The 26,008-nt window shown below is 52.1% G+C and overlaps 1 protein-coding gene across 1 annotated transcript in view; it reads right to left on the reverse strand.

Moving 5' to 3' along the window:
* Myh9 (myosin heavy chain 9) overlaps positions 1 to 26,008 on the reverse strand; it is an 83,435-nt gene that overhangs the window by 31,275 nt on the left and 26,152 nt on the right. Inside the window, exons 2-9 of the mRNA XM_055602932.1 lie at positions 22,637 to 22,988; positions 17,644 to 17,800; positions 6,378 to 6,405; positions 5,476 to 5,569; positions 1,752 to 1,844; positions 1,148 to 1,211; positions 521 to 619; positions 100 to 243 (exon numbers count right to left, since the gene is read on the reverse strand). Of these exons, the coding sequence (XP_055458907.1) occupies positions 100 to 243; positions 521 to 619; positions 1,148 to 1,211; positions 1,752 to 1,844; positions 5,476 to 5,569; positions 6,378 to 6,405; positions 17,644 to 17,800; positions 22,637 to 22,969 (1,012 nt within the window). The 5' untranslated portion in view covers positions 22,970 to 22,988. The remainder of the gene's footprint in view (positions 1 to 99; positions 244 to 520; positions 620 to 1,147; positions 1,212 to 1,751; positions 1,845 to 5,475; positions 5,570 to 6,377; positions 6,406 to 17,643; positions 17,801 to 22,636; positions 22,989 to 26,008) is intronic.

Below are 26,008 nucleotides of genomic sequence, written 5' to 3' on the forward strand. Positions count from 1 at the left end.
GCCAACAGGAAGTTCTCCAGGGGCCCCTCATCTGCCTCAGTGCCCCAGGGGCAGGCCAGCCCATCTCACCACCTCTACCACAGGAGTCCCTGGCCTTACCCATCTGCTCATCCTCTGGGATGCCCATAATCCTCATGGCCTCCATTGTCTCCTGGAACATGTCCTTATCCTGCTGCCCAGGGATGGTGACGTGCCCATTGGACAGGAAGCGGTATTTGTTGTATGGCTCCAATAGGAGGTCGGCTGTGAGGAGGAAAAGAGGCATGGGTCAGTGAGGCATGAGAAGCACATGCTCCAGGCAATGCTGTGACCTCAAGACTCGGGGATGTGATCGGCGGGGACCACTCTCTGCTGACTCAGCATGTGCAGCTAGCATTTACACAATGCAGAGCATCAAAGCTCTGAGACCAAAGCTCTGCCTGTGAGGCGCCTGAAGACAGAAGCCCTCCCCGTTTCTCTTCCCCAAACCAAGTCATATTTCCACACCCCAGTGGCATGCAGCCCATCCCAGCTGACTCACTCTTCAGGTGCTCCCCGGCCCCGGACAGCAGATAGTAGAAGATGTGGAAGGTCCGCTCCTCCTTGGCCTGGCGGATGGCACGAGATTTCTCCAAAAGATCTTCGAGTATGTTAAAGAGCAACACACGCTGGCGGAAAGGCAACCCTCTGCCTTACTCCCTTCTCCATCAAAAAGAACTGAATATCACCCGGAAGGAAGGCGTAAAACAGCAAAGCAGGAAAAAGCCAACTACCTTGCCTCCAGCCTTCAGACAGGCTGCTGGATGAATAATGCACTACACATACTGGGGGAGTCATGTCTGCCTAAAGGGACCCTGCTGACGAGTGACATCGGAGTGGAGCAGTCCCCAAAGGCCGTAGGATGGTGCAAGGGAGACACAAAACAGCAGGCACCATGTGGCTATCACCCTTTAACCCCATTAGTGATTTTCAGTAGTTCTCTCCTAATCCAAGAGGAACCTATCCTCCGTGCTTCACATCATAGTTCTGGTCAGCACCTTCTTAATATTGTCCCTGTGCCACACAAGCCCCAGAAGGGAAGGTGCTGAAACTGGGAAGCAGCCTGTCTTCTATGAGGGCTGCTACTCCCCCCAGGCCCCATTTCTTATTCAGTCAGCCATAAGGATACAAGTCTCAATGTTGGCACCGACGATGTAGCCATTGACATCAAAGTTGATACGAATGAATTTACCCTGAGGAGACAAATACAGAGGAGACAAATCTCAGAGAGGGGGGACAAGGGGCCCCACCTGGGCCTGCTCCTATACCCAGAAGGCTGAAGAAGGCCGGAAGCTCTGTGTTTAAAAGCTGAGCCAACACAGAAGACTTAGAGGCACTATGCTAATCAACGTGGCCAGCCTGGGGTGGGTTCCTTGCAGGAGGGAAGGCAGAGGGGAGAGGCCTGTTGTGCAGAGGGGAGAGGCTCCTTCCCGTGTGACCTGACCTCAGGAACCAACTGGTCATTGGTACGTTAGGACACCCTGGGTACCAATAAACAACACCCTACTTCCTCACTGGCTTTTCCCATCTTCTGTAAGAGAGGTTATAGCCATCAGACTAAGAGGGGGAGGGGCAGGGCCATGCTGACAAGAACTTGTACACCAGCTGGAGGAGGAAGCAACAAACTGAAATCCTTGTTTAGGGTGAAAACACCAGGTGAGAAGTTATGGTGCCAAAACATTGGCACAGCCCCTGTTCTCGCACGAACCAGAGCACCACTAGCCAGTACTCACGAATCGTGAGGAGTTGTCATTCTTCACTGTCTTGGCGTTTCCAAAGGCCTCCAGGATAGGGTTGGCCTGCAGCAGCTGCCGCTCCAGCTCCCCCTGTGGAAGAAGAACCCAGAGTCTCATGAAGGCCAGGGAGCAATGTGGGCTGCTAAGCCCAACCTTCCAGGAACAGAGAGGCCTGCAGGGCCCATGGTAGCTGCCACTCTAGCCTCCTCCTTCCTGCTGGGCCTCTGCAAACAGACGGATCAGAAATTGACCTGAGGGGAAATCAGGAAGCTACCAGCTCTGGGAACTGAGCCTAGAAGTGTGATGAGGGTGAGGAGATTAAGACACAGCCTCTCTCTGGGACAGCCTCGCCCTGTGTCCACTGGCCTTCTGCCCCCTCCTTGGAAAGGCACCAGGTCCACAAAAGACAAGTTATCCCATCCAGAGCAGAGTACTGTCCCTATGGGCACCTACCTCCAAACCTTCCCTGACATTTATACATGGGATCGGTGAGGGCCACTTTGAAGGTCCAGATATTTATCGATAACTTTCACAAATCCTATCAGTGGAATCCTGGTGTTTGTTGGACACTAGAAGAAACCCTTGTGCATCTCAGCCCTGGACCTGTGGTGCTTTGGCAGACAGAGAGCTGCCCTGTTTCACAGGAGAGGGAGCTGAGGTCGGGGAAGGAGGGACAACCTGTTCAAGATCATGCAGTCAGGAGTCAGCAATGCTGGTGGTCAAACTCAAGACTTCTCCCTAATCGTCAGTCACTTTGATATCCCCTACCCCCGCCACTGTCCTACACAGGGGAATCTGCGTTGCCAGGCCAAACCAACTCTGCAAGCGGCAATCAACAACAGCCAAGACCGGCTGAGGACACAGGGCCCTGTTCCTTGGAACCGTCCGACCTCTAGAGGGGAAAGGCTTCACTCCCACCAAGCAGGGTTAATGCCGATCATCAGTGCTGGGGAGTGGCCAGGGCTTTATGGAAACATGGGCCCCTGAGAGGAATGAAGGGCAACCTGGCAGGGGTGGCAGCAGCTCTCCCAGGAGTCCGCTGTACAGCAGCCTGCCTCCCAAGACGCCCGCTGCTGACACCAAATGTCTGCAGGGCACCAGGGAAGTTCTGGAGTCCACTGGAGCCCACAAGTGAACCAGGCTAATCCTCCTCCTGCTGCCTCAGCCAGGGCTCCTCCTTCCTTCTGTGGAGGCTTCCACAGCCCAGCCAGGTAAGTGGAAGAGTCACTCTGCCTTGCTCCTGAGAAGAGGGTCAGCAAGGCCAGCTGTGCCCTGAGAGAAGGCTCCACACGTGCACTGGGTGCCAACAGTCACCAAACACCAGGCTCCTCCCATGAGCCTCGGGCCAGCCTGGAGTCAGCCCACAGGCAACCCACATCGCCAGACTTGGCCAGGAACTGCTCCCTGCCCAGTGACACTCCTAGCGAAGCAGAGGCCAGACTGCCAGGATGGCTGGGCCACTCCTGTTCCCTCAGACAGCGCCTCTGCCTGCCTGCCTGCCTGCCTTAGAAGCAGAACTCAGGCATCTATCTGGACCTACACACGGCTGCTGTGGAAAGTGGGGTCACTGAGCCAAGTGGGAGCAGTTACAGAGCCCGTTCCTGCTGCCAGTGGCCAGGGTTTGTCTTCCGGACATTCAACTGGGCGCAGAGAAGATTTTTGTGAATGAAATCTGCACAATATGAAATGTGCTGGTGCCTGAGCCTAAGTCTGGAATTACTAGTCCAGTTTTTTGAAAAGCTTTTCCTGGGTGGTATTTTTCAGGCAGGAGGCTCCAACTAGTACATTAAAAAAAAAAAAAAAAATAAGACAGGACAGAAGTCCACCCTGTCCTAAGTAAGCTGAGCTCTGAAAACCCACAGACTTAACCAAGGCCACATGTCCTGTATGGTGGACTTGGTTTGGAGAAAGAGGAGTGTTAAATCAGTCACTGCAGGTTAAGAGCTCACTCCCAGAGATGCTGGGACAGGCCTCGCATTGCGAAACTAGCCTGCCGAGTGTGGAGATTCACAGTACAGCTTCAGGCATGGTCAACAACTACTCTGGTCAATGGCCTCAGCTGTGACTGAACACCAGGGACTGAGGCGGCCAGTCACTCTAGCCAGAGGAGGAGCTGGGCGCAAGCGCCCACCACAATCTGTGTCTTGACAGCTTTCCTCCCACTGTTGCCCTGAGACCCCAGTTATTTGTAGGCCTGAGGCCTGCCCTCCATCTAAAGTTGGAACCTAGACATGTGGCACCTGGGGTCCTTTTACTGCTCTCCAAAAGGGGTCCTGTCTCCTGTCCTCCAGGGCATAGACTCCAGTGACACCTCCTAAAAATCGGGCACATACCAAGCATTCAATAAATAGCTGGGAAATAGATTTTACTCCAAGTTCAGAGGCAGAAAACCACAGCCAGAGACCTCCTAACCTTGCAGCTCTGTTTTTAAAATAGGTCTCCTATAAAGAATGGAAAACGGGGGTTGGAAAAAGAAAAAGAAATTTTATTAGTTTCTAAATATAATTCCTGACGCCCCATGGAAAAAGTTTCCGAAAGTCTTGAGAAGCTTGGCATGTGGAGAGCTGTTTCTGGTCTGGTTCCAGAAGACGGTACACGGATGTCCTGCAGCTACACCACCCCGTTATGCATGCAGAGACACACCCCAACTTACTAGTGAACACAGTGCATAGAACACCAGTAAGGTGAAGCCAGTGAGGACACTAGAGCACCCCAATGGCCTCGGGGTGACGTCACTGGCACCCCGGATGACTCAGGGGAGCCTAAGTGGGGTGGGGGGGTGCTCCTCCACCATGCTCAACATTAACCAATCCTTTCCCCAGGAAGCTCCGATCAGGGACCTCCCAGCATCTCTCCCAGCTTGTGCCGGGAGACAAGGAGCCAACCATCTGTGACTAGTGTGCACCACCAGGCATGGGGGACTCTGGGAAGGCAGGTGCGCATCCCACCATGCCGAGACCAAGACTGGTCCCACCCGGAATTCAGGCACGTCTGAGAGAAGCCATGTGACGAGGCTGGCCCAGTCAGGAAATGCCGTGTGCTTCACACCCAGCCCTCCTCCCGAGACAATCAGTGAGCCGAGCCTCTAAGAAAAGTTCTAGCTGCAGAAAGTGACAATGTGTGGAGTGAAAAGCTGCTCAGAAGAATGTAGAGAATCCAAGGGCACACGATGGCAGAACACGCATTCCCGGTGCAGAACGTGCAGTAAAACGTGCATCTCACCTAGCCAGGGCACTGCTGGGTTCCACCAAAATCCACCAAGGGAGGAGGGAAAAAAGGAGGTAAGATGACTTTCCAGCTGTCCTTTCTCAGGGAGGGGGACTGTCCACCCAGAGGCATTTATTCACTCAATAGAACAAGGATACGGGGATTCAAAGGCAGGTCAACCCGAGTCCTTCTGGCCTCCATCAGCTTGAGAACCACGTCTCAGGCTGTCTGTTCCCGGCCTCAGAGGTAGAGTACATGCAGCGATTAGCTACATGCCAAGCACTCCACTTAGTAAACCTTGGGATGGCCCCAGTCTTCAAAGCAACTTGGAAAGCTTGGAGGCCGAGAATGGACCGGACCTGCTACTACCCAACCACTCCCAAGACCACTAAGCTGCTACCTAGGAAAGCAGGGTAGGCCTCTGCTTCATTCCCAAGAGCATCATCATTTAAAGCTGGGCCTCCTCCTCCTTCACCACCCTCTGCCAAGGCCCAGCAGGGCACCAGGCACTCACCTGGTCCTTCTTGCTCTTGTGTGAGGAGGCCACGTGTGCCAGGTACTGGATGACTTTCTTGGTGTTCTCCGTCTTGCCTGCTCCAGACTCACCCCTGCCAATAGAATTGAGGGAGTCCTCAGTAAAATGTGGCTATGTCCTCACCCCACTGGTAGACAGTGCTGCTGTCTATCACTCTGCTCTTCTGTGGGGTACCCATGAGGGAGCCAACACAAAGAAAAAGCAACAGCAAACCAAATGTGAAGCTCCGGAATCTTCTCTCAGTCTGTTTCCCATGGCCCACCAGAGGCCAGACAAAAGTCGATTCATAACCACTGCCTACCCTGGTCATTTGGCAGCCTTGAGGGCCAAATGTTTTAGACATCAGGGGGAGGCAGCTGTCGACCTGGGAGCCAAAGGCACTTATGTGTGTTCCCTTGAAATATCCCTGGGAGGCAGTTTCTGTTCCATGAACTCCCCCACCTCCTTATTAAGATGGAAAGAAGCCAGTATCAGTCTAAATCTGATAAGGAAGGCCACCATTCAAAGCCAGAAGGCATGCTGGCAGTTCTGAAAAAGCCAGTTGGTGGAGCGTGTTGGAGCCTATGGTGGTCCTTTGCTGTCACCCACACACCCACACTTGAGTACCACTCCCCTGAGGAGGCAAGGGCCTTTCACAAAGGCCTTAGCTGTGACAGGAAAGCTCACTGGGACCACTGGGCAGAAGTTAACTAGTCTTGGGTTCTGTCTCAGGGGAAGGGGAGGGATATGAACCGGGAATGAACCTACCAATCTGCTCTCAACAAAATAAAAATATTCTCTCCCCAAGAATAAGGGATGAGTTCAATCCCTGGCACCACAAATAAAAACATCAGAACAGTGAACAAGCCCAACCTCCCCACACACACTCAGAAAACACTTACGTGCACAGAATGGACTGGTCTTCCCGGTCTGCAACAAAGAGGACATCAGGTTACCTTGGATGGGAAGAAGAAACCTCTCTCTTCCCACCTCCATGAAGAGTTGCCAAAGTAAGGAACGAAGACTTAACTACTTCTCTGACGGGACCTTTCCAGGCCTCCAACCTGGGCTGGCTATGGACAGCCCTCCGAGGAGGGGCATCCCCAGTGGCAGAGTCCTGGGGAGCTGACCGCCCCTAGCTCTGGCTGCACACCCATGCTGCCCACGCCATCCCATGAATATTAGAAAAAATGTGATTGGCAGGCACTCCTAATACTGGCCATATTTAAACAAGGAATACTGTTTAAAGGGCCAGAAATCAGAGCAGGCACCATGACAAGACCTAGTGTGCAATGGGACGGTCCCAGCGTGGGACACTGCCTCACAGAGTTTAAGACCAGAGACAATGAATGGACTTCACTAAGCCCCAAGCACTACTCCAAGTCGTGAGGCAGCACCTGTGTAGAGGACACATGCAAACATGGCCGCATGGTGCTTGGCTCATAGAAGGCACACAAGGATGACAGGATAAAGGGAGCTGGGGTGAATGAAAGCTTCTGGCATGTGTCTGAGACGGCCTGCTCTCTCCACCAGGAACTTCCAACTGCTACCCTAGCTTCCCTCTTCAGCAAGGAGGGATGTGAATGCTCCCCCTTTGCATGGGGGACAATGGAAGTGCCCTGCACTCTGAAAGCTAAGCTAGACGGCCACACTCCAGGACAATCTGCCGAGCTCAAACCTTACAGAGTCAAAGAGTTGAACCCAACATCGGGCTATTTGGTAACATCAGAAACGCGGAGAGGTACACTGGCTTCCCCTGTCGTAAAACAGACCTAGTGCTGACCCTGTGAGTACAGTAGACTCCTGCAGGGCCACTATCATCTCTGTGATGGAGCGGCGGTGGCACGGGAACCAATCAGGGGGCACTGGTGGCTGCTGGCCATTCCCAAAGGGCACTCCTGGCTCTCACTCTGGCCGAGGGCCCCATGTGACAAGGTGCTGAGAGAATGACTCATGGCTTTCTGGGCGCCTGGCCTCAGGACATGGAATTCGCCCTCTAACGCCAGACTGACCAGGCAGAGCACCTGCCCTCCTGTAGGTGAGCTTTCCAGCCGGCCCGATCTCTGCGGCACATAGGGCCGAGCACACGTTGCCGCCCCCACTCTGTCACCTGGCTGACAGGAGGGAAGCAGGAAAAGGAAGCCTCACACTCCACCCAGGCAGCAGCTGCCTCTGCCCTTGGCTGCAGCCTTCATTCTAATCTCCCAAGAAACAGCCACCAAGCCAGGAACTTGGAGACTGAGGCACAAGTGCTGTGGACTGAAGGCCAGGGTGAACTATGTAACTGACAAACCAGAAGACATGAAAAAAAAAAAAAGAAAGAAAGAAAGCACCTCAGAATGGGAGTAAGGGAGAGCCCCGTCATAGCCATGCACACCAATATCACCCCACCTCCCTGAGAACCGCTCAGGGAGACGTCAAGAAGGCGGCCCACAACCTTCCTCCCTCTTGCCCTGTTTTCAAAGACATTCGGTCATTCTTCAAGGCTGCCAGGCAAGGACTGAGGCAGAGAGGAGCAGAGCCTCTGCAGGATATCAGGAAAAAGGAAAAAGCAGAAGGTGGCTGGGGACAGGCTGGAGAAGTGCTTCCACCCCTTCTTCCCCAACAGCGGCGTAGCCATGAGGCCGGAGCTGGCACTCCTGTCATCCAGGGCCCTGCCCTCCCCCAGCGGCTCCCTGTGGTCGGCCCCAGCTGTGGCTGCGGGCGGGCATGTTTAGTCACCACTCCAGAGCAGGCAAGAATGTACCTGCGTGTGCTGGCGAGGCATGAGGAGAATGGGCCTGGTGCTACCATAAAAGGAAACATTCTCCATTCCTTCCAGAAGGAACTGCTTCCCAGGGCTGTCCAGGCCCAGTCCCTGGATGACTGGAATTCCTTAACTGTGTGAGGAGGAGTCAGAGACCTCACTACTGAACAGGAAGCAGGGTGGCCAACACACACACATACACACACACACACACACACACACACACACACACACGCACGCACAGAAGCAGACACATGCAGCAGCTGTGCTCGGTCCTGTATGAAGCACGCTTGCATACACACAGGCGCGTGCAAGAATGTACGCACAAGCACGTGAGCAGGAATACAGTGCTCGGAGCGGCACGTGATACAGGTACTCGTGTGTAAAAAGATCCACAGCACATGTGTGTACATATGTACACAGACATACACAGAGGCCTGAACATACTCCAAAAGCTTACAGCCAGCTGCACCATGACACGTCTGCCTAGCTACTATCCTCGGCTCCGCCCCCTTGACCTGTTCTACTTCCACGGTCATCAATGGGGACCACACTCAAGTTCAGAGGAATCCCAACCTGCCTTATCAGACTCTGGTGAGCCGCTGCTTTCACAAAGAAGACCTGCCAAGAGGCCCCTCCTCCCCTCGGGTAAGGCCCCCAGTTCTTAGCATGGCAGAGCCACCTGCACAGAGTAACTCACACTCTTAAATCCGATCCTTAAAACACTTTCTGGATGTTTCAGGTTACAACCTAACCTCCCGGCTAGCCAAAGGAAGCCCTCACCAGTCAGGTAGGGCAGGTGTGACTGCCTGTTTTGTCTAACTTTTTCCACAGCAGTTTGTCTGAGGTTTGCTCTTGAGCTCAGAGCATCATCCCTTACAGAAAATGGCATAAAGTGCCAGCAAGTGGAGGGCCTGAACCAGTTCACCCTGCTGTCTGCCGTCCTGTGTGTTCGGACAGGGACCCTCTCTGGTACTCATGCCAACAGCCTTGCCTCACCCTGTCATTTCAGTGGCTGAGGACACTTGCAGGCTGGCTGAAGCCGTTTGTTTTGGCTCAAGTCCTTATTTGATCCTATGGGAACTAACAGTTTATCTGAAATGCCTTTTTTTTCTGCCCTGGGACTTGGGGCGTTAACAGCCACCAACATAACCTTATTCTGACACACAGGCTCTGAACCACCCAGGACCCCATCAACAGCCCATCTCAGAGGATGTGGGCTGAGTGAGGCAGCACTGTGAGCCGTGCTTCTAAAACTCTCAGCAGCCTCAGCCTTTCCTCAGACAGAATCCTGACAGCCCTGAGCAGTGGGCAGTGGCTGGCAGAGGGGAGTCTCACTACCACTGGTCCATACTCCCAGAGTAGTTAGAAAGGAAGCCATTGGTTGTGCCACTGCAGCCCTCGGCCCTGCCTTTGACCCAGGGAATGAGCAGGGTCTGCTCTGAAGCCCTGCAGAGATAAATGCCTGAGGCCCACTCAGGATGCTGTCCTTAACCACCCCCACCCTGGAGCATCTCCAGGCTCCCAACGGAGCATTCCAGAACCACAAGAAAGGCTCTCATGAGTTAAGCACTCAGCAGTCAAGCTCTTCCCGCCCCTGACTTGACTTTAAACCCAGAAGCCCCAAGGCTGAGTGAGGCCACAGAATGAGGTCACAGAGTTGATGTGGCCACCCTGAGTGGACAGGTTTCTAGCCAACTCAGAAGGATGTGTGAGGCCCGGCTGCAGGTGTTTCATCCCAGGCATTTAGGTTCCTACACATATGGGGAAGGGGGTGGGGGAGAGAGAGACACACACACACTATGGCTCACTTCCTCTGTGAAAGGAGCTATGGCTGATTCTTGTCCATAAAAGGCTATGAGGCTTGAGAATGCTAGCACAGGGGTGACATCAGCTAGACAGGAAGTAGAGGAGGAAGGGCGCAGGCCTCTACTAGAACTGACTCATGGCCAGGCTCAGAGAGTGTACCTCCCAGGAGGTACTGTCATAAGGCCATAGCTGAGTGAGTGCCTGCTTGAGGGACCCCCATCTCCAGGTCCACTGAGTTCTCTGGAGCTGAGAAGCAGATATGGTCAACGTAGGCCAAATAGATGGCATTATTAAAGCAGGCAACCCGTCTACCTGACTCAGGACCGTGACAAGCAGCCCCCTGAAATGTGCTCTGGAGAAAATTACACAGCAGACAGACCTGTGTAACCTGGCTAACTGTGTGCAGACTGTGTGGGCAAAGTGACTTCTGCACTGGGTCACCCTGGGCAGACATTACAACTCCAGTCATGTCTCCGGACAACATCTAGGTCTTGGGAAGCCACAGCACAAAAGATTTTGCAAAGCGTATAAAATGTGGAGTTCCAGTTCAATTGCGAAGGCCCTCAGTGTGGAGACAGGGCCACAGATCCTGAGGAACCTGAGATTTGATTCAAGTCCAGAGCGGAGAGCTCAGGTCTTTGTCCCGGCAAAAGCCCCAACAGGCTGGGCCCAACCACTACGCACAGAGACCGCAGCCCTTCTCATGATGAGAGGCTTTTGAGTGGCTCTGATGCCATCTCCACAACAGGCCCAATCACAGCTTGGGTGACAAGTACTTAGGAAGCAGGCAGAAAGGTGAGACTAGAGGGTGCAAAATACCACTTCCTACTTATTAGCAGAGGTCGCAGACAGGCTGAAGAGAGGTCTTCTAGCTGTCTCCGGCAAGTTTTTAAGAAGGAAGCCCCTTGCCAGGGGCCCCAAACATACAACATGGGCCTGGATACACAGGAATCCAGCAATCCCTGATAGAGACAGATGGACTTGGCCCCTTGGCCTGTGCTCCTCAGGAAGACCTGATCCAAGAGCCGGGGCCCCGGGCGTAGGAGTCAGGCAGCGGCCCCACCAGGCCCTGGGTGATTAGAACAAAGCTGCAGGGATGACTCTTGACTTCCACTGTGCTCAAAGTGATGAGGTCCCAAGCAAGCCTTTCCTTGACCAGATGCACCAGCAAAACCCAGGCGCATGAGCAGACTTCCCACCTCTCTGCCAGCAAGGCTGCGACAAAATGCTCTTGACTGGCAGCTCACCAGGCGGCTCCAATAGGCTTGTGGCCTGAAAATCCAAGATGACGTGAATGCCCACCACCCATGGCAAATGCCTTTGGGAAGCCCTGCCTTGCTCGCTTCCAAAAGTCTCCTTGGGGAAAAGAAAATACAAGGTGGAAAGGGAGGCCTTGCTGGGTCCCAGACAGAGGGTAAGGAGCCATAGGCCATGGCTCTGCAGAGCTGTGCTCTTGGGGAAGGAACAAAAGGAGAATAGGATAGAAGCAAAACAGGACACACAGGAGCCATGTGGACACACCCAGGCAAGACTCAGGGACCGCTGACACCCAAAAGACAACTCCACTGCCCCCAGATAAGCTCAGGAGCATCAGTGACAGTATGACATGAGGGTGGGGGTGCTCTCGAAGATGCCCAGGGCCTCTAGCAACCTTGCCAGTCTAGTAAGAAGTATGCTGGAGGCTGCCAAGCAGAGCGTGCCACAGGAGCACCGCCGCACACCCTCTCCTTTCAGCCTGGACCTTGGCACTACTGTATTTCTGGACCAGCTGAAGGTGGACAGACAAGACTATGAGCAGGCTATGACCCCCCCCCCCACCCCCAAGCTGTACTGTCTGAATGCTAAAAACATCTTAGGTCCTTGGGAGTCAACCCTGAGCCAGTACCGCGGGTCAAGACCGTGGGAACTTTTTATGTACAGGACCTATATATCACACATTCCTCTTTGGGGAGCAGAGCCTAGATGTGAGGACAATAAGACTGGCGGGATTATAAGACAGTAGCTCACTTCAGGAGCAGACCTGCCATCCAGGGAACAGCATAGAGAAGTGGGTGGGTGCTTGTGTGTCTCAGGGCCTCTACTGGCCCATCAGCAATAGGGAAGGAAGAGACACCCTGGAGCAAATGACACTCTGCTAGAAGACCACAGAGGCCACTCTCTGGAGATAGGGTGAAGTCAGTTCTGCGCCTGTGGCTCTGAGGCTGAGAAGCCCCTGGAAGGAATACCTGCTCATTTACCAGCAGTAAATAGGCTGCAGGGTAGCATCAGGACTGGGCACTGGGAAGGTCCCATGGGCACTGCGTACTCAGTCTCCTATTGTCCCTTCCTCGGGTACCTGCCACACAGCCTTGCACTGCTCTACAGCCACTCCTGGAGCTCTTCAGCCTGCCCATGTTGTGTCAAGCTTGAGAGGCAGAGAAATCAAAGGCTCCCTCAGCCAGGCTAATTAGCAAAGGAAAAGAGCAAGAGTCCTACTCTATCCCGTCCAAACCCCATATTCTTCCCGAGAAACAGCTTCTCCCTACAACAGGCTGAGAGGCCCAGCAGGCCCTTGGCTGTAGCCTACGAAGTGCTAAGTGGTTTAGAAACCCCATGCCGATCACAGCAGCCCTCAATGTTCCTGGGCACATCACTTCTATGTGGGAACCCTCACTGTCACCTAGTGCGTCTGGGCACAATCAACAATCCTCTGGGCGGGACCTCTGCTCTGCTCTGCAGCACACAGCACACAGGAAGCAAGAGGCTGGTCCTGGGCAAGGACCATGTCACACAGACACGGGGCATGGCCCTCTTCAGGGAAGCCACTCTGCCTCCTGAGGCACACAATCAGGCACAGGGCTGGCTCCATACCTCCCCAGCGGACAGTGGGGCCTTTGTGAGAAGGCTGGCAGGGCTCAGGCCTCCTGGCCGGCACATTCCTGCTTAAGTGGAGTCATCACATCTGTGGCTTCCCACCGCTCCGGCTCCTAGGCTGCCACTCAAAAGCTGAAATACTCTCCTGGCCTCTGGTGAGCCGGGGGCTTTTCCTCAAGAAGACCTGGAACCAACTGAGCAGACACTCAGTGGTGCTGGGAGCTCTCTCTCTCTCTCTCTCTCTCTCTCTCACCAACTGAGCAGACACTCAGTGGTGCTGGGAGCGCTCTCTCTCTCTCTCTCTCTCTCTCTCTCTCTCTCTCCACACACACATCTAACTGCTAGACTGAAAAGAATTCCTTCAAAGACTAACCAGAAAAGAGAGCATCGGTACTCATGTCCTCCTTGTTCAGGGAATCAAGAGACTCCCAGTGCCAATGCATGACACATCAGCATTTAACACACCTGAGCCCATCCCTTCACCTGTGAGCAGGCAGACCCTGCTTGGATATGAAGGTAGCACACAAACCTCAATGCCATTGTTTACCCAACAAGGTCAGTCAACCACCAAGAGGAATGTGGTCATTCACTGGGCACTGGAGCAAGTATTGAGTGACCAACCACTTCCAGGAAAGCTTCTGAAGAGAAGCAAAGAGATGGAAAGAAGGGTAGCACAGTACAAAGGGCAGGCCTGCAAGGAAAGCGAACCCTGCTGCCTCCCCCACAAACCTGTGAGCTCATTAAAATGCCAGCATCCCAGAGAGTGAACCTGGCCTAACTCTGCGCTGGGAAGCACAGCTTCTTTCCTACCTGTATTGGTAGATAACTGAGCTCCAGCCAAACTCTCTCACTGATACCAACAAAGGCCCCAAGCCAAAAGCACCCTTCCTCCAACCCACAGGGGTGCTGCTGCCTGATTTCCACATGCAGCCCCTGTGCCTGACCCGCAATAGGTACACCTACGCCCTGCACGCTGTATACAGAAACACAAGTTCATGCTCTCACCTGGCTCCTAAGGCTGAAATGTCTCTTGATAGCCAAGACGGCAGAAACACAACAAACGGGAGAACCGGAGATAGAGCGGTAAGTCAGCCGTGCCAACACAACTTTAATTAAACCCGAGGCTGGAGATTGAAACAACAAACGAAACTGTGCAGGCACGTCTGGGCTGCAGCACAACCACTTATTAACACCAACCGGCCAGGTTTCCCATGGGCTCTACCTCCACGGTGCCTTCGCTGCCATACCAGCCTCAGCAGCCACAACTTCCTTCAATTCCTAGGCACCTGACACCTGCTGCCACTGAACTAACTGGCCTGCAGCAGCAGCAGCAGCAGCACCTTGCCTTGTTATGGAACTATGACCCCAGATCTGTCTTTAGGATGTAACAATAACAAGAAAGTGAGAAGCCCTTCTGGTATGCCAGCATTTCCTATCACCTGTTTGTGTGGCCTGAGCTGGGCACCATACCCTTCAATGCCCTATCCTGTGCCCATAGCAGACAATATTCATCTAGCCCAGCACTCTTTGAGATTGTGTCTCAAACCCTTGACAGTACAGGGTCCAGACAGCCACTGACTGACCATCTGTAAAGCTCAGTGTAGAATTTTCAATTGGGGACAATTTTTTCTATCAGGGAACATCTAACAGAAGTGGCTGAGGGCTTTCACATCTGTGGATGATGCCCCCAGAATTGCTATTTTTGGTCAAACCAATACAGTCTGAACCCTAAAAAAAAAGAAGTGGCTGAGGATAATTTTTTTCTGTTCACAAATAGAAAGAACGAAAAGAGGCCAGGATACTACAATGCGTCATACAGTATCCCAAACGCCTTAATCTGACAAGTAGGTAAAGTAGCTTATAATCTATCATCCAAAGCAGGATGAAACTAAAGTGCCACAGGTAGTGACCAAGACTGTAAGGCAAACCCCAGCACCAAAGGGTTAAAAGACAAGGAAGGGGCCTGGAATGGGACAAAAAGCTTGTCTCATAAAAAGTCCCCAAACAAAGCCACCAACTACCCTATTTGGTAGAATAAATGCTAGTATGTCATAAGCCACAACCAACTCAGGAAGGAAATTTTTGTCTAGTTCTTGGGGGAGGGTGGAGACGAGGCCAGAAAAGGAACCATCTGGCCATACCTTTTAAGAAGCAAAAAACAAGCAAAATTGCCCCCTCCCCCACTGGGTGGACAGCAAGCCCTAAGGCTTCACCCCAAAACAGAGAGGAACAGGCTCCAAAAGCCTAAAGACTAAGGTTCCACCTACAATCCCTGGTTTAGGGCAAGGATCCAGGGTCCCTTTAGGATACACTCTCTCCTAGTGACACACAGTGACACAGGTAAGCTGTGTAACTAACTTCCTTCATACCCCAAGAATACTATCACTAAAGGCTTTGTGGGTCCACTGGGTACAGAGAACTTTTCAACAGCCTAGAATGTGCTTAGTATGGCCACATGGGGGCTAAAGATTTCCAGCAAGCCCAAAGAAAAACAGAAAGCAATGTGGGGGCCTCTCAAGCTGAGGGTGAGAAAACATGAGGCCCCAGCAACTGCACAGACCATTCCCAAGAAAGAGCCCAATGCTTTTAGAGCCCCACACTGCCCTCGTGGTCCAGGACAGCTCCTTCCCTGCTGAGGCTGCTCTGCTACGGACAAGGCATGCTTTTTATCTCTTTCTCTTAACTCCAACCTATGTGACTTTCAGGAATCCTCCCCAAACTTCCTTCTTGTGAATAATTGAAAATGGGAACTCTCTTGGGAAAGAGCCCTACAGGTTATCTGATGAGAGTCCAAGAGTCCAGCTCCAATGACTGGCTGCTGGGGCCACTCCATCGCTCTCCCATGACAGACTAGAAGAGGGTGGCTTAAATCCTGCAAAGAATGAGAGCATGCCCTACTCAGAAAGACCCTGAATGCACTTCTCGCAGCACGCCGGGGAAGGCCGAGGGAAAGTGACTCATAACCTCTAGAGACAGAGACTCAGACTCCTCTGGAACATCACAAAATGTTCTCCCACCACACTGCTCTCATTAGCACTTTCAGACAGACATCCTACTTTAAAACCAAAGGGCTGGCTTCCATATGGAATTCTGAGAGACGTGAACATAAGCCAAATGCTAGGCCAAACTTGCACATCCTGCCTAATTAATAACCTGACCAAGAAATACCTTCATGCATAGCACTGTGGGAAGAGCAAAGGGTGCACACTGCCATTTTGAACCACTAAACAAGGGCTAAGCTAACACCAGGGGCATCACCACTACTGACTGATGGACTACAAGTGCTTGAAAAACAAATGCAAAAGAAACCACTATCAAAACAGGTCAGAGTACTGCTGGGAGTTGGGTCTGAATTAGGATTACATATGCCAGGGTTTAGCTATGTTCCAAGAATATATGGGCAGCATGGGCCTCATCCATACTGAGCAGAGAGAATAAAATGCCTGAGTCCAATCAATCAGAAATTGCCAGGCTCTGGTGGAAATCTAGTGTGAGTCTTTCCCTGCGTGGCGGAGGGCCGAAGAGAGTAGCAGTGACCTGCCAAGCACTGTATACAGATGGGGCAACTGTGCACTCAGGAGCAGAGAGAACTGCTAGAGAAACACATGGACTGCCCTGTGGGCAGTGCTATGAATGTTCTGTATGTGTCCAAGTCCGAGATCTGTACTCTAGAAAAGTGGTCACCCAAAGAGGCAGAGGCTCTGCTAGAATGAAGGTTAAGAGGTCAACAGTACGAAACGTTGCAAAGCCAGACCTAAGGCCACAGCTGTGAGAGTGGGATGAAAACAGGATCAGAAACATTAAGAAAAAGAACGAGCATGGGGAAGCACAAGACAGGGAAATTCTAAGTTTAAGACCATACTAGGTTACATAGTGAGGCACTGTTCTTGAACCCAAAAACCCAAAAAAATGAAGGTAAGCGTTGGTTGACTTGGGAAAGGGCTGCTGACAGGAAAGTGTGTGAGAAGCCTAGGTTCCAGGCTCCAAGTTTAGCAACTTGGAGGATGGACTGACTGGTAGTGATCAGGGACGTAGCCAGCACTGATGGCAGAAGCCACTGCAGTGGCTGAATGAAAGGCCAGGGCTAAGGACGAGCCCTGGCCTTAAGACGAGCACCCATAGGCAGAAACAAGAGAGCCATGGAGGCAGCCAAGTAGACAGGGGAGGAGGGAGCCTAAGAGAGCAGAGACAAGTGAAGGAAAGGCAGGGAGTGGGAGACTGCCCCACACTAGGGAGAAGGAAGAAGCAGAAGGGAGAAGGAGAACACAGAAGGAGAAAGGTAACAGGGGAGCTGTCAGTCAGTCTAGACAGGAAGTGGTCAAGGGGTGTGGCCAGAAGAAGGAATTAGTGAACAGACATCCTCCCAAAACACTTCACTGTGATGGGACAGAGAATACAGGCAAGTGGAGGGGTGTAGTCACCGGGGCAGACTTCACGTCTGTGCCCTAAAAAAGAAAAGCACTCCAGCGTTATCACCAACTGTGTGCCAGCAATGCTATGCACGGAAGGGAGAGAATGAGGAACTGGGAGAAGAACTTAGAACAGTTCCAAAAACTGATGTGGGTGACTCTTAGAAAGATGAAAAAGTGGGAAAACAATCTTCTGATCTTTAGTCTCTAGAACATTCTATCAATACAAAAACATGTCCTTTATATAGCCATTAGCCCTGGCTCTCAGATGATGATGCAGTCACCAGGCACTGGGTAAGGATGGGACCCCTGGAGAGGCCAGGCAAGCACGTCACTACCCCAAGCACTCACCCTGCATCATGCTCCTGTAGGCAGTATCTGTGATGGCGTAGATGTGGGGCGGCATCTCGTGCCTCTTCTTGCCCTTGTACATCTCCACGATCTCCTCTGAGTAGATAGGCAGGTTCTTATAAGGATTGATGACCACACAGAACAGGCCTGAGTAGGTCTAAAGAAAGCAGCAGAGAGGATATGTGTTAGCAAGTCATTCTCGGCAGCACTCTACCGTTGTGTGCCTGCATGTCCACAGTTTTCAAGGCCAGAAAGCAGCCGAGGGTGACAGTGTTCTCTGGTGTGCCTGCTCCTGAAGCTCCATGGTATGCTAGCACTCTCTCAACACAGATGGCTGCCAGCTTTGAATGTTAACAAGCGCGCATAGATAAGGTCCACACCAAAGCACACAGACATCCAGTCACAAAACTCAGATTCCAGCCAGTCCAGGGGCACACACCTTTAATCCTCTTTAATCAGGAGGCAGAGGCAGGCAGATCTCTGAGTTTGGGCCAGCTTGGTTCTACAGAGCGAGTTCCAGGACAGCCAAGGCTACATGGAGAAACACTGTCTTGAGGAACAAAAAACTCAGATCCTAGGACAATAAGGGATGTGTCTGTCATTGTAAAAAGAGATACGTAAAGATGAAGAAGTCAACTGTATCCCAGAAAACTGCAAAGAAACACAGCTTATTCTACATTCACACGCACACCACACACTTCACCCTCTAACACTGGAAAAGCCCATCCTACTAAATCAAGTAGATCGCAGTTGCTAAAAGCTAGTTCAGACCATGCATTCCTGTGCAATCTTTGAAAAACATAAAGGCAACTTTTGGGTCCTCCAGAAGCCTTCTTCAGGGGCAGAAACTCAAAACTGTCAACATCCTTAATGCCAGACAATGACAACACACCCAATGTTCCAGGTCTGCTTTGACCTTAAAAGAAAGCCCCTGGAGTCAGATACCCAAGGTTCAACTCCCAGGCCAGGGGGTGGGGGTCCTTACCCTTCTCCTTCCACTTTGCTATCTGTGGAGAGACGGAAGGCTAAGGTTGTCACCTTACTGCATGGTAAGGAGTAGGAATACATGTGTGGAGAGCTACACGGCTCTTTCCTCCACAATGCCTTGTGACCAATTCTAATAAATTTTCCTGCTTCTTCTAGACACAAATGGCAGGCTCCTAGCCAACACATAGGAACTGTCCTTGCCGAGGGCATCCAAGGACACTCAGTTTGGAGGATGTGTCTTCAAACAGTGACAGTAATCCCAGCACTACGTTCTTAGAAAAATAGACCCCAAGCTGGAGGGAAGGCTGGAGAGCAAGGCTCAGCATCCCAGGCACCACACCAAAACTAGCCCTGCCTTTGCTAAGGGACAATCAAAGGTCACAAGACATGAAGCCTCACTAGGAACAAACTCAGGCCTCAAGAAGATGAAGGCTAACCTCCTTGGTCTGGAGGGCCAATTCTCTAAACATCCTTTGCTTTCCTCATTCTACACGTCCTCCATCTTCACCGTACAATTCTATCCCCTGACCCAGGGGTAGCTAATCTGGGGAGCTGATCGTGATAGGCGTCCAGCCCTGTCCATCTGTGCTCTCTCTAGTAAACTGCAAGACTAAACCCAGAGGTTTGCACAGAAACCAAGCATGAAGACAGGCCTCTTTCCCCCTGCACTGCCCAAAAGCTTTCTCCTTGAAACTGCCAACAAAAGCTTGCCGAGGACAACGCTCAGAGGACCCCACCATCCAGACACTTGTCAGCTGCTTTCCGGAGTGCACTGGTCTGCTCTCCACTCCTAACCAGGTGCTCTGGTCTGCACTCCACTCCTAACCAGGTGCTCTGGTCTGCTCTCCACTCCTAACCAGGTGCACTGGTCTGCTCTAGGACAGCAGATAACTTGGGACGCTCACAAGAGGGTCTAGCTGCAGGTAAAACTGCAAAGACTTCCTTCTTCCCAAGGAGTTATGAGACTGGGATAGAAGACTTCGCCATGTGTTCTCCTTCCAACTACTCTATTCTCAAGGGACCAGGAAGATCAAAGCAAAGTCCAATGTGACAAGGGCTTGGGTGCTGCAAAAAGAAGGGAGCAAGGTATCCCCTGTGTGGATGTCAGATGGTATCAGGTGGGGATAGGCTAGAAGGCCAGAGGAGAGTGAGGTCATCACAGGTTCTCCAAACACTTGGACTTTGTTCTCAGCCTTGGAGAAAGCCCATACTCTAGGAACTCTGGCCCAATAAAAGCCGAGGACACATGGTCCCACATATAGGGTGTGCCACAGAGCCAGATGTTTGAAACAGCTGGCAGAAAGAGAACAAGACAGAGGGTCAAGTAGGACCATTCCTTTGGACAGCTGGAGGGGCAGACGACATTGCAGAGGGCTCTAAAGAATTCTCTGGAGTAATTCCTCTAAGCCAGGAACACTAGCCAGCTGAGCCCTGAGAAGGGGGCACACAGCTCAGGTGGGAGGAAGGAACACACTAAACGCTCATGGAGGCAAACACCGAGCAAGTGGCTCTGCTCCCACGCGGCCACACCAGGGAGCTGCTCCATTCACAGGCCACAGAGGCTCTTTGTGCCTAAGCGCCCCCTGTCCCAAGCCTCACCTCCCCCCAGAGGAAAAGACAGAGCAGCTGTGGTACAGAATTGGCCGTGCCGCCCACAAAGCTGGGCAAGTGCAGCTCGAAGGTTCCTGGAGTAACAGTGTGGAACCTTGATGTACGCATATGGGACGTGAGGGAGGCTGCAGCCCTGCCTAGCCAGCCACCAAAGGCTTTTGATCACCCACGGTTCTGCATCTGCAGGGATTTCCCTGATCAGCCCCTATGGATGCTACTTGGGGGATGATCTGTGGCAGGAGCAAACCCGGAACTAGTGCCTGCCACCGGAGCCCTGGGCACACCACAGGGCTTCTGTATACCACATCCACCTACAGAAGCCCTGAGTGCCACTCACAAGAGTATGGTGATTAGCACCAAATGCGCTGACAGCCAACATTACCGCTGTGTGTGAAGAAAAGGCCCTCTGCAGCTAGCCAGAGGCAAGGGCAGGTGATCAGCCTGTTTCCCAACAGAAGCTCATTTTAATGGAGAAAGCAGGAAGAGGCCAAGTAGAACTTCACTTAAACAGCTGCAGCCAGAGTCCAGGCCTGGTGTAGGTCAGGAGCTCTGGATGCTTTACAGAGAAAAGTGAGGCTGTATGGTGCCATGTGAGCCAGGGAGGGGTAGACTGGCACAGTGGAGTGACTGTACCATCAGCCACAAAGCTGCTGAGAGAACCCTGCTCCCAGGCAAGGGAACTGTGGCTTCCCTGTTATCTAGGCAGACACAAGGCCTCCTTCCTTCCTTCCTTCCTTCCTTCCTTCCTTCCTTCCTTCCTTCCTTCCTTCCTTCCTTTTTCTGCAAGTCCCAGTTTGAACTTCATGTTTGATGCTTCTGAGGGGCAGGAGTTTTGAATTTGTTTAATGCACATTCTCATCAAAAACGCCAGGTTTCAGGACTAGAGATATGATTTGGTAGATAAGAGCGCTGCTCTTGCTATGATCTGGCCCGCTCGGGAGACTTCCATATAATCCCAAGTGGCCATACCCCAACTGGGGGCTTTGGCGCGTGGGGTGGCAGCATTCAGTGGAGTAGGAAGCACCCTGTGGAAATGTGACGTTGCCCTGACATCTCATAGGAAACTCAACGGCTGGGCCCTCGGGAGCTCTCAGACCCCTCAGCACACAAGCCTTTTAATGACACGGCTGTATCTCATTCCCTTGGGCTCTGAACTCTGTTACTCGGCCTTGAAAGCAAGACTGTGGTGGCTGCAGCAGCGTCAAACAAAGAGCTGTGTTAGGAAGAACAACCACCACATTATATTTCTTCCTAAACATCCAAACTAAAAAGAGGAAATCTGGCCTTCAGGCCTCTTTGGCCTTGGCAGAAGCAAGGTGACAATGGGAATGCTGTTTGGAGAGTGTCACTGAAGATGGACGATTGTACCTCTGCTGTGGTTCTAACGTCCACCTCCTTCAGAAGCCCACCTGTGCCAAAGGCAAGGAGAATATAACCTGAGTGCCAAGGCTGGGAGACAAAACGCCCCAGGGACCGACAAATGGGGCGCCTAAAAGTTGTTTAGGGCAGATTCAGACATGGACTTCATGACAAAGAAACCTAAGCTCAGGAGGGTGGCGGATGCGGCATCTGGCCCATCCTGAGGATTCCAACTGATCACTCATAAAGTAACATTCTGTTTTCAAAGACTAGTTAAGAAAAAAAAAAAAAAAGAAGAAGAAGATAGGTCTGAGGTTGACACTAGAAAGAACCTTGAGACCACAGGGCCGGTAAAGCTCATAAACCCACAACAAGGGTTGGGAAAAGGCTCTTCTCTCAACATCACCCATGTGGTGATAAAGCTGTCCATCTGAAACCAAATAAGTCCCCTCCCCCCCCCAAAAAAAAAACCACTCCGTGTCTTGGTGTACTTGGGGCCTTTGCACACACTGCTCTCACAGCTCCAATGCCTCCTTTTTTGTAGGGCCTGGCATGGAACCAACAGTAACGTGTCGGCGTGTCATATCCCACTCTTGGCAGCTCAGCTCTGTCCCACATGTAGACCTTAGGAAGGAGGCTTTACCAACAGGATTCTACAAGGAAAAAAATGGCAGAGATACCAAGAGGGGACAGAATCAAACTGGTGGCTGTAGGGGTTGACCGGGTGGTAAGGGAAGAATAGGGAGCCAGGAGAGAGCAGTACTCCATTAGTTACTGTGTTGGCCTGAACCCACAAGTCTCCACACAAATCTGAGGTCAGAGGCCAGCAGGTGGGGGCATGTTCTTCCTACATGTGGCCCAAAACAGGGTGGGCAGGGAACAGAAAGGGTGATAATGAACATTCCACCAGGATGCCCAGGTACAACAGCTGTGAGCATGTCCCCTGGCACTCCTTAAAGCTTTCTCCTCGTCCAGGGAGCCGGAGCCCCGGCACCCGGGGTAGAGACACCCCCAACCCCATCTCGTGGCCACTCACATAGATGAGCCCTGAGTAGTAACGCTCCTTGAGGTTGTGCAGCACCGAGGCTTCGTTGAGGCACGTGAGCTCTGCCATGTCCTCCACCTTGGAGAACTTGGGGGGGTTCATCTTCTGGATGTCATCCTTGTTCACCTTCACCTTCTTCCCATTCTCCACCAGCTCCACGATGGCCTCTTCTCCCACCTCCTCCTTGAGGCTGGCTGGTTCAAAGCCATTCTTGTCAGAAGGCACCCAGACCAACTTCTTGGCAGCCCAGTCAGCCTGGGCCAGCGGGTTGTTGATGAAGTTTTTATCCACGTAGAGGTACTTGTCTGCAGCCTGCTGCGCCATGGTGACTTATGGCCAGGACCTAAGAGAGGAACAGTGACAGAACATGAGCCACAGAAGACTTCTTCCTGAAAACGCTCATGCAGTGAAATTCTACAGAATCAGACTGAGCGATTGCCAGGATTTTCTTACTCTACACAGCTGAAAGAAAACAAGGTTTGGTTAGAAGTGAATAAGTAAGTGCATCACTCTATGGTGAGGACGTAAGCAATTCTATTAACAAAACTACCATGGGAAGGGAGGAGTGGAAGAGTCTCAACAAAGACAGACTCAGCCACAGTCCACTGTGGAGGCGGCGAAGCAACCACACCACTGAACACTTCCAAAAACCCAGGTATCTAATTAGCTAAAATGGCAATGCACTACAAATGCACGACGGCAGAAGTAAAAACAGAAGCCTGGCTCTGGAATACAGCATGAAGAGAAAGGGAACAGGCATGACTGATGGGTCAGGAGGACACCAGCACTGCCGTATCTTGTTCTTTTCCAGGCTCATTTGCAGAATAAAGGTGAGGAGCTAATACCACAAAATCACAAATGGCATAGGCACACCTGATGACCCCCATCTGTGAGCACGGTTCTCTGGGAGCCAGGGGCTTGTGCAGAGGGCCTCAGGGCTCCAGGTCCTGGTATATGGCCTCCCCGGGTTTAGCAAGGGAGTGACTGATGTCCAGGGGCGCAGGCTGGATACCTGGGGGGCTGTTGCTCTTGGTGAACCAAAACCAGGATCTGAAACCCCGGTGTAAAGCACTCAGCCTAAAGTCACCAGAGGAAGTGACCAGAAGCTGCTCCAGGGCTCCCAAAGGACACAAGTAAGTGCTGTTCTGTGAGATCAAATTCAGCCATCCTACTCTGGAAAGCCACAAAGTTCCCAGTTTTGAACCCAGGGTTGCTCAGCTTCCAAGTTTCCTGATTCCAACAGGGACTTGGATGCCAAAGAGACTGGAAGGCTTTGGCTGCCCCAGCTTCTTCTCTGGCTTGTTAAATGGTTTCCAGACCTAGACTCAGGGGTTCCCTGCTCACTCCACCAGGGGCCGTTTTCCTGGAAACCTGGTGCTCCCAAACTCCCTCCCAAGAGGAAGCAAGTTCGGGGAGCCCTGCAGCCTCCACAGCTCCCTCAGCTGGTGGCTCTCCCTATCTGAGCCTGCATCAGGAAACTGCAGTCCTTGCACCCCCTGCGCAAGGGGCCATCCACCTTGCAAGGACTTCTGGAGAGAGTCTAGGGTCCAGTGTCAGCAGAACCAGGTAGCTGTGCAGTGCCTTCAGCTTTCACCTTTTCTGTGGGGTGAACCCCAGCATCCCAGCACTTGGTCCAGGCACTGCCCGTTAGAGCAGGCCACTGGACAAACCTTCCATCTGCCACAGTAATGCCCAGTGGTTCTCTATCTCCCAAAAGACACCTGACCATAGACTAACAGCCTCCCCATCACCCTGCTCTACTCACAGAAACCAGCTTTTCATCAGCTGCTGGTTCTCAACTTCTTCACAACTCAGCTCCTAAAGAATAAGATATCTGTTACTGCGCTTCTCTAAAATCCTAAGTATGTGCCTCGGTGACAGTTTCACTGAGCGCTAGCAATAATCCCAGCCCTTGGAAGGCTAAGGCAGGAGGCTCGTGAGGTAGAGGCCAGCCTGGGTTACACAGTGAAACCCATCTCATGCGGTGAAGATGCCTGAGGGTATGCACCACCGCCCTGCACAAGATCCCTACACTAGGAGGTGGGGCAGTTGTCAAATGCCTACCACCAAGCTAACCACCTCACTGCCAGTCAGTCTCCCTGGAAAGCGGCTTTTATTACCTTCAATTTATAGGAGAGAACAGGCTCAGAGAGGGTGAGTCACTGCGAAGGATCTGCAGCTCAGACATGCAGTGATCTCAGACCTGCCTGCCTCTGTGGCTACAGTCCTAGAATGGGGCTGTCACTGTCACAACTTGGTGTGACCTGGGGGAAGGGGGCAGAGTGCATACTCATATTCTTGAAGAATTTTTAATAAAAAGATCATCAGTTTTCTGGGAACTCGAGAGATGGCCTAGCAGTTAAGCACAGTTGTTGCTCTTGCAGAGGATCAAGGTTTGGTTCCCAGGATGCACATGGTTCACAACCCTCTAGGTGACACTAGATCCAGGGGTCCAATCCCCTCTTCTGACCTCTAGGGGTTACCAGGCACACTCACTGTGCACAGACATATATGCGGGCAAAACATCAATGCACATAAAACATCACAAAGCCCATTTTCTCTCTTTTTACTGGTCCTCTCTAATTTTGACTCATGAAAACAATGGTCTGTCATAGGCAGAGAAAAAAGATCCACTTTTTTTTTTTTTCTTTTTTGGCACCTCCTTTACGTACTGTGACCTCTTCCCTCAGGGTTTTGTGCTTATCCCAAAGCTTCGTTTACAAGTGATGGATGCAACTCTCCTAGGTCACAGGAGCTGAGGGCTGACTCAAACCTGCGGATCATTCAATGACCACATAGTTTTCTAAAGCTGGTTTGGTTTGGTATGAAGTGACGTACCTGAGGAGAGCTAGCTTGGATTTGGTTTGGTGTGGGTTTTTTTGTGGGTTTTTTTTTTCCTTTTCTTTTCTTTTCGTTGTTATTTGGGATGGAATTGAACCAGTGCTTCCTGCAAGCACCCTACCACCAGGTTAGCCCCAAAACAGTTTTCAATACCATTTCTGAGAGATTTGGTTTCCCAGGTTACCTACAGACCTCTTTGCAGTGAGGGAGGCCTCCATGCAGCCACGCCATTCCTGCGGTGGAGAAGTATGGGGATGCATCCGTGGCCTAGGAAGTGTGGTCTAACCGTCTCTAAGAGGGCTGCTTCCCTTGGGGAAGGGGTACATGTATCCTGGAATGTGCCTGCCAACAGCGCCTGCCCCGGCACTCACAGGCACGCTCCTGGGACTGGGCTGGGTACCTCCTCGGAGGGCCTGGCAGGCAGCACTGGAGGAGTTAAGGGACACGGCAGCTCAGGCCCAGTGGAGACTGGGTCGGGTTGGGCCGCCCTTCCCCAGCAGCTTCCTGCGGGTGCCCATCCAA

This window comes from Psammomys obesus, unplaced genomic scaffold (assembly GCF_907164565.1).
Source record: "Psammomys obesus unplaced genomic scaffold, mPsaObe1.curated_primary_1811, whole genome shotgun sequence".
NCBI lineage: Eukaryota > Metazoa > Chordata > Mammalia > Rodentia > Muridae > Psammomys > Psammomys obesus.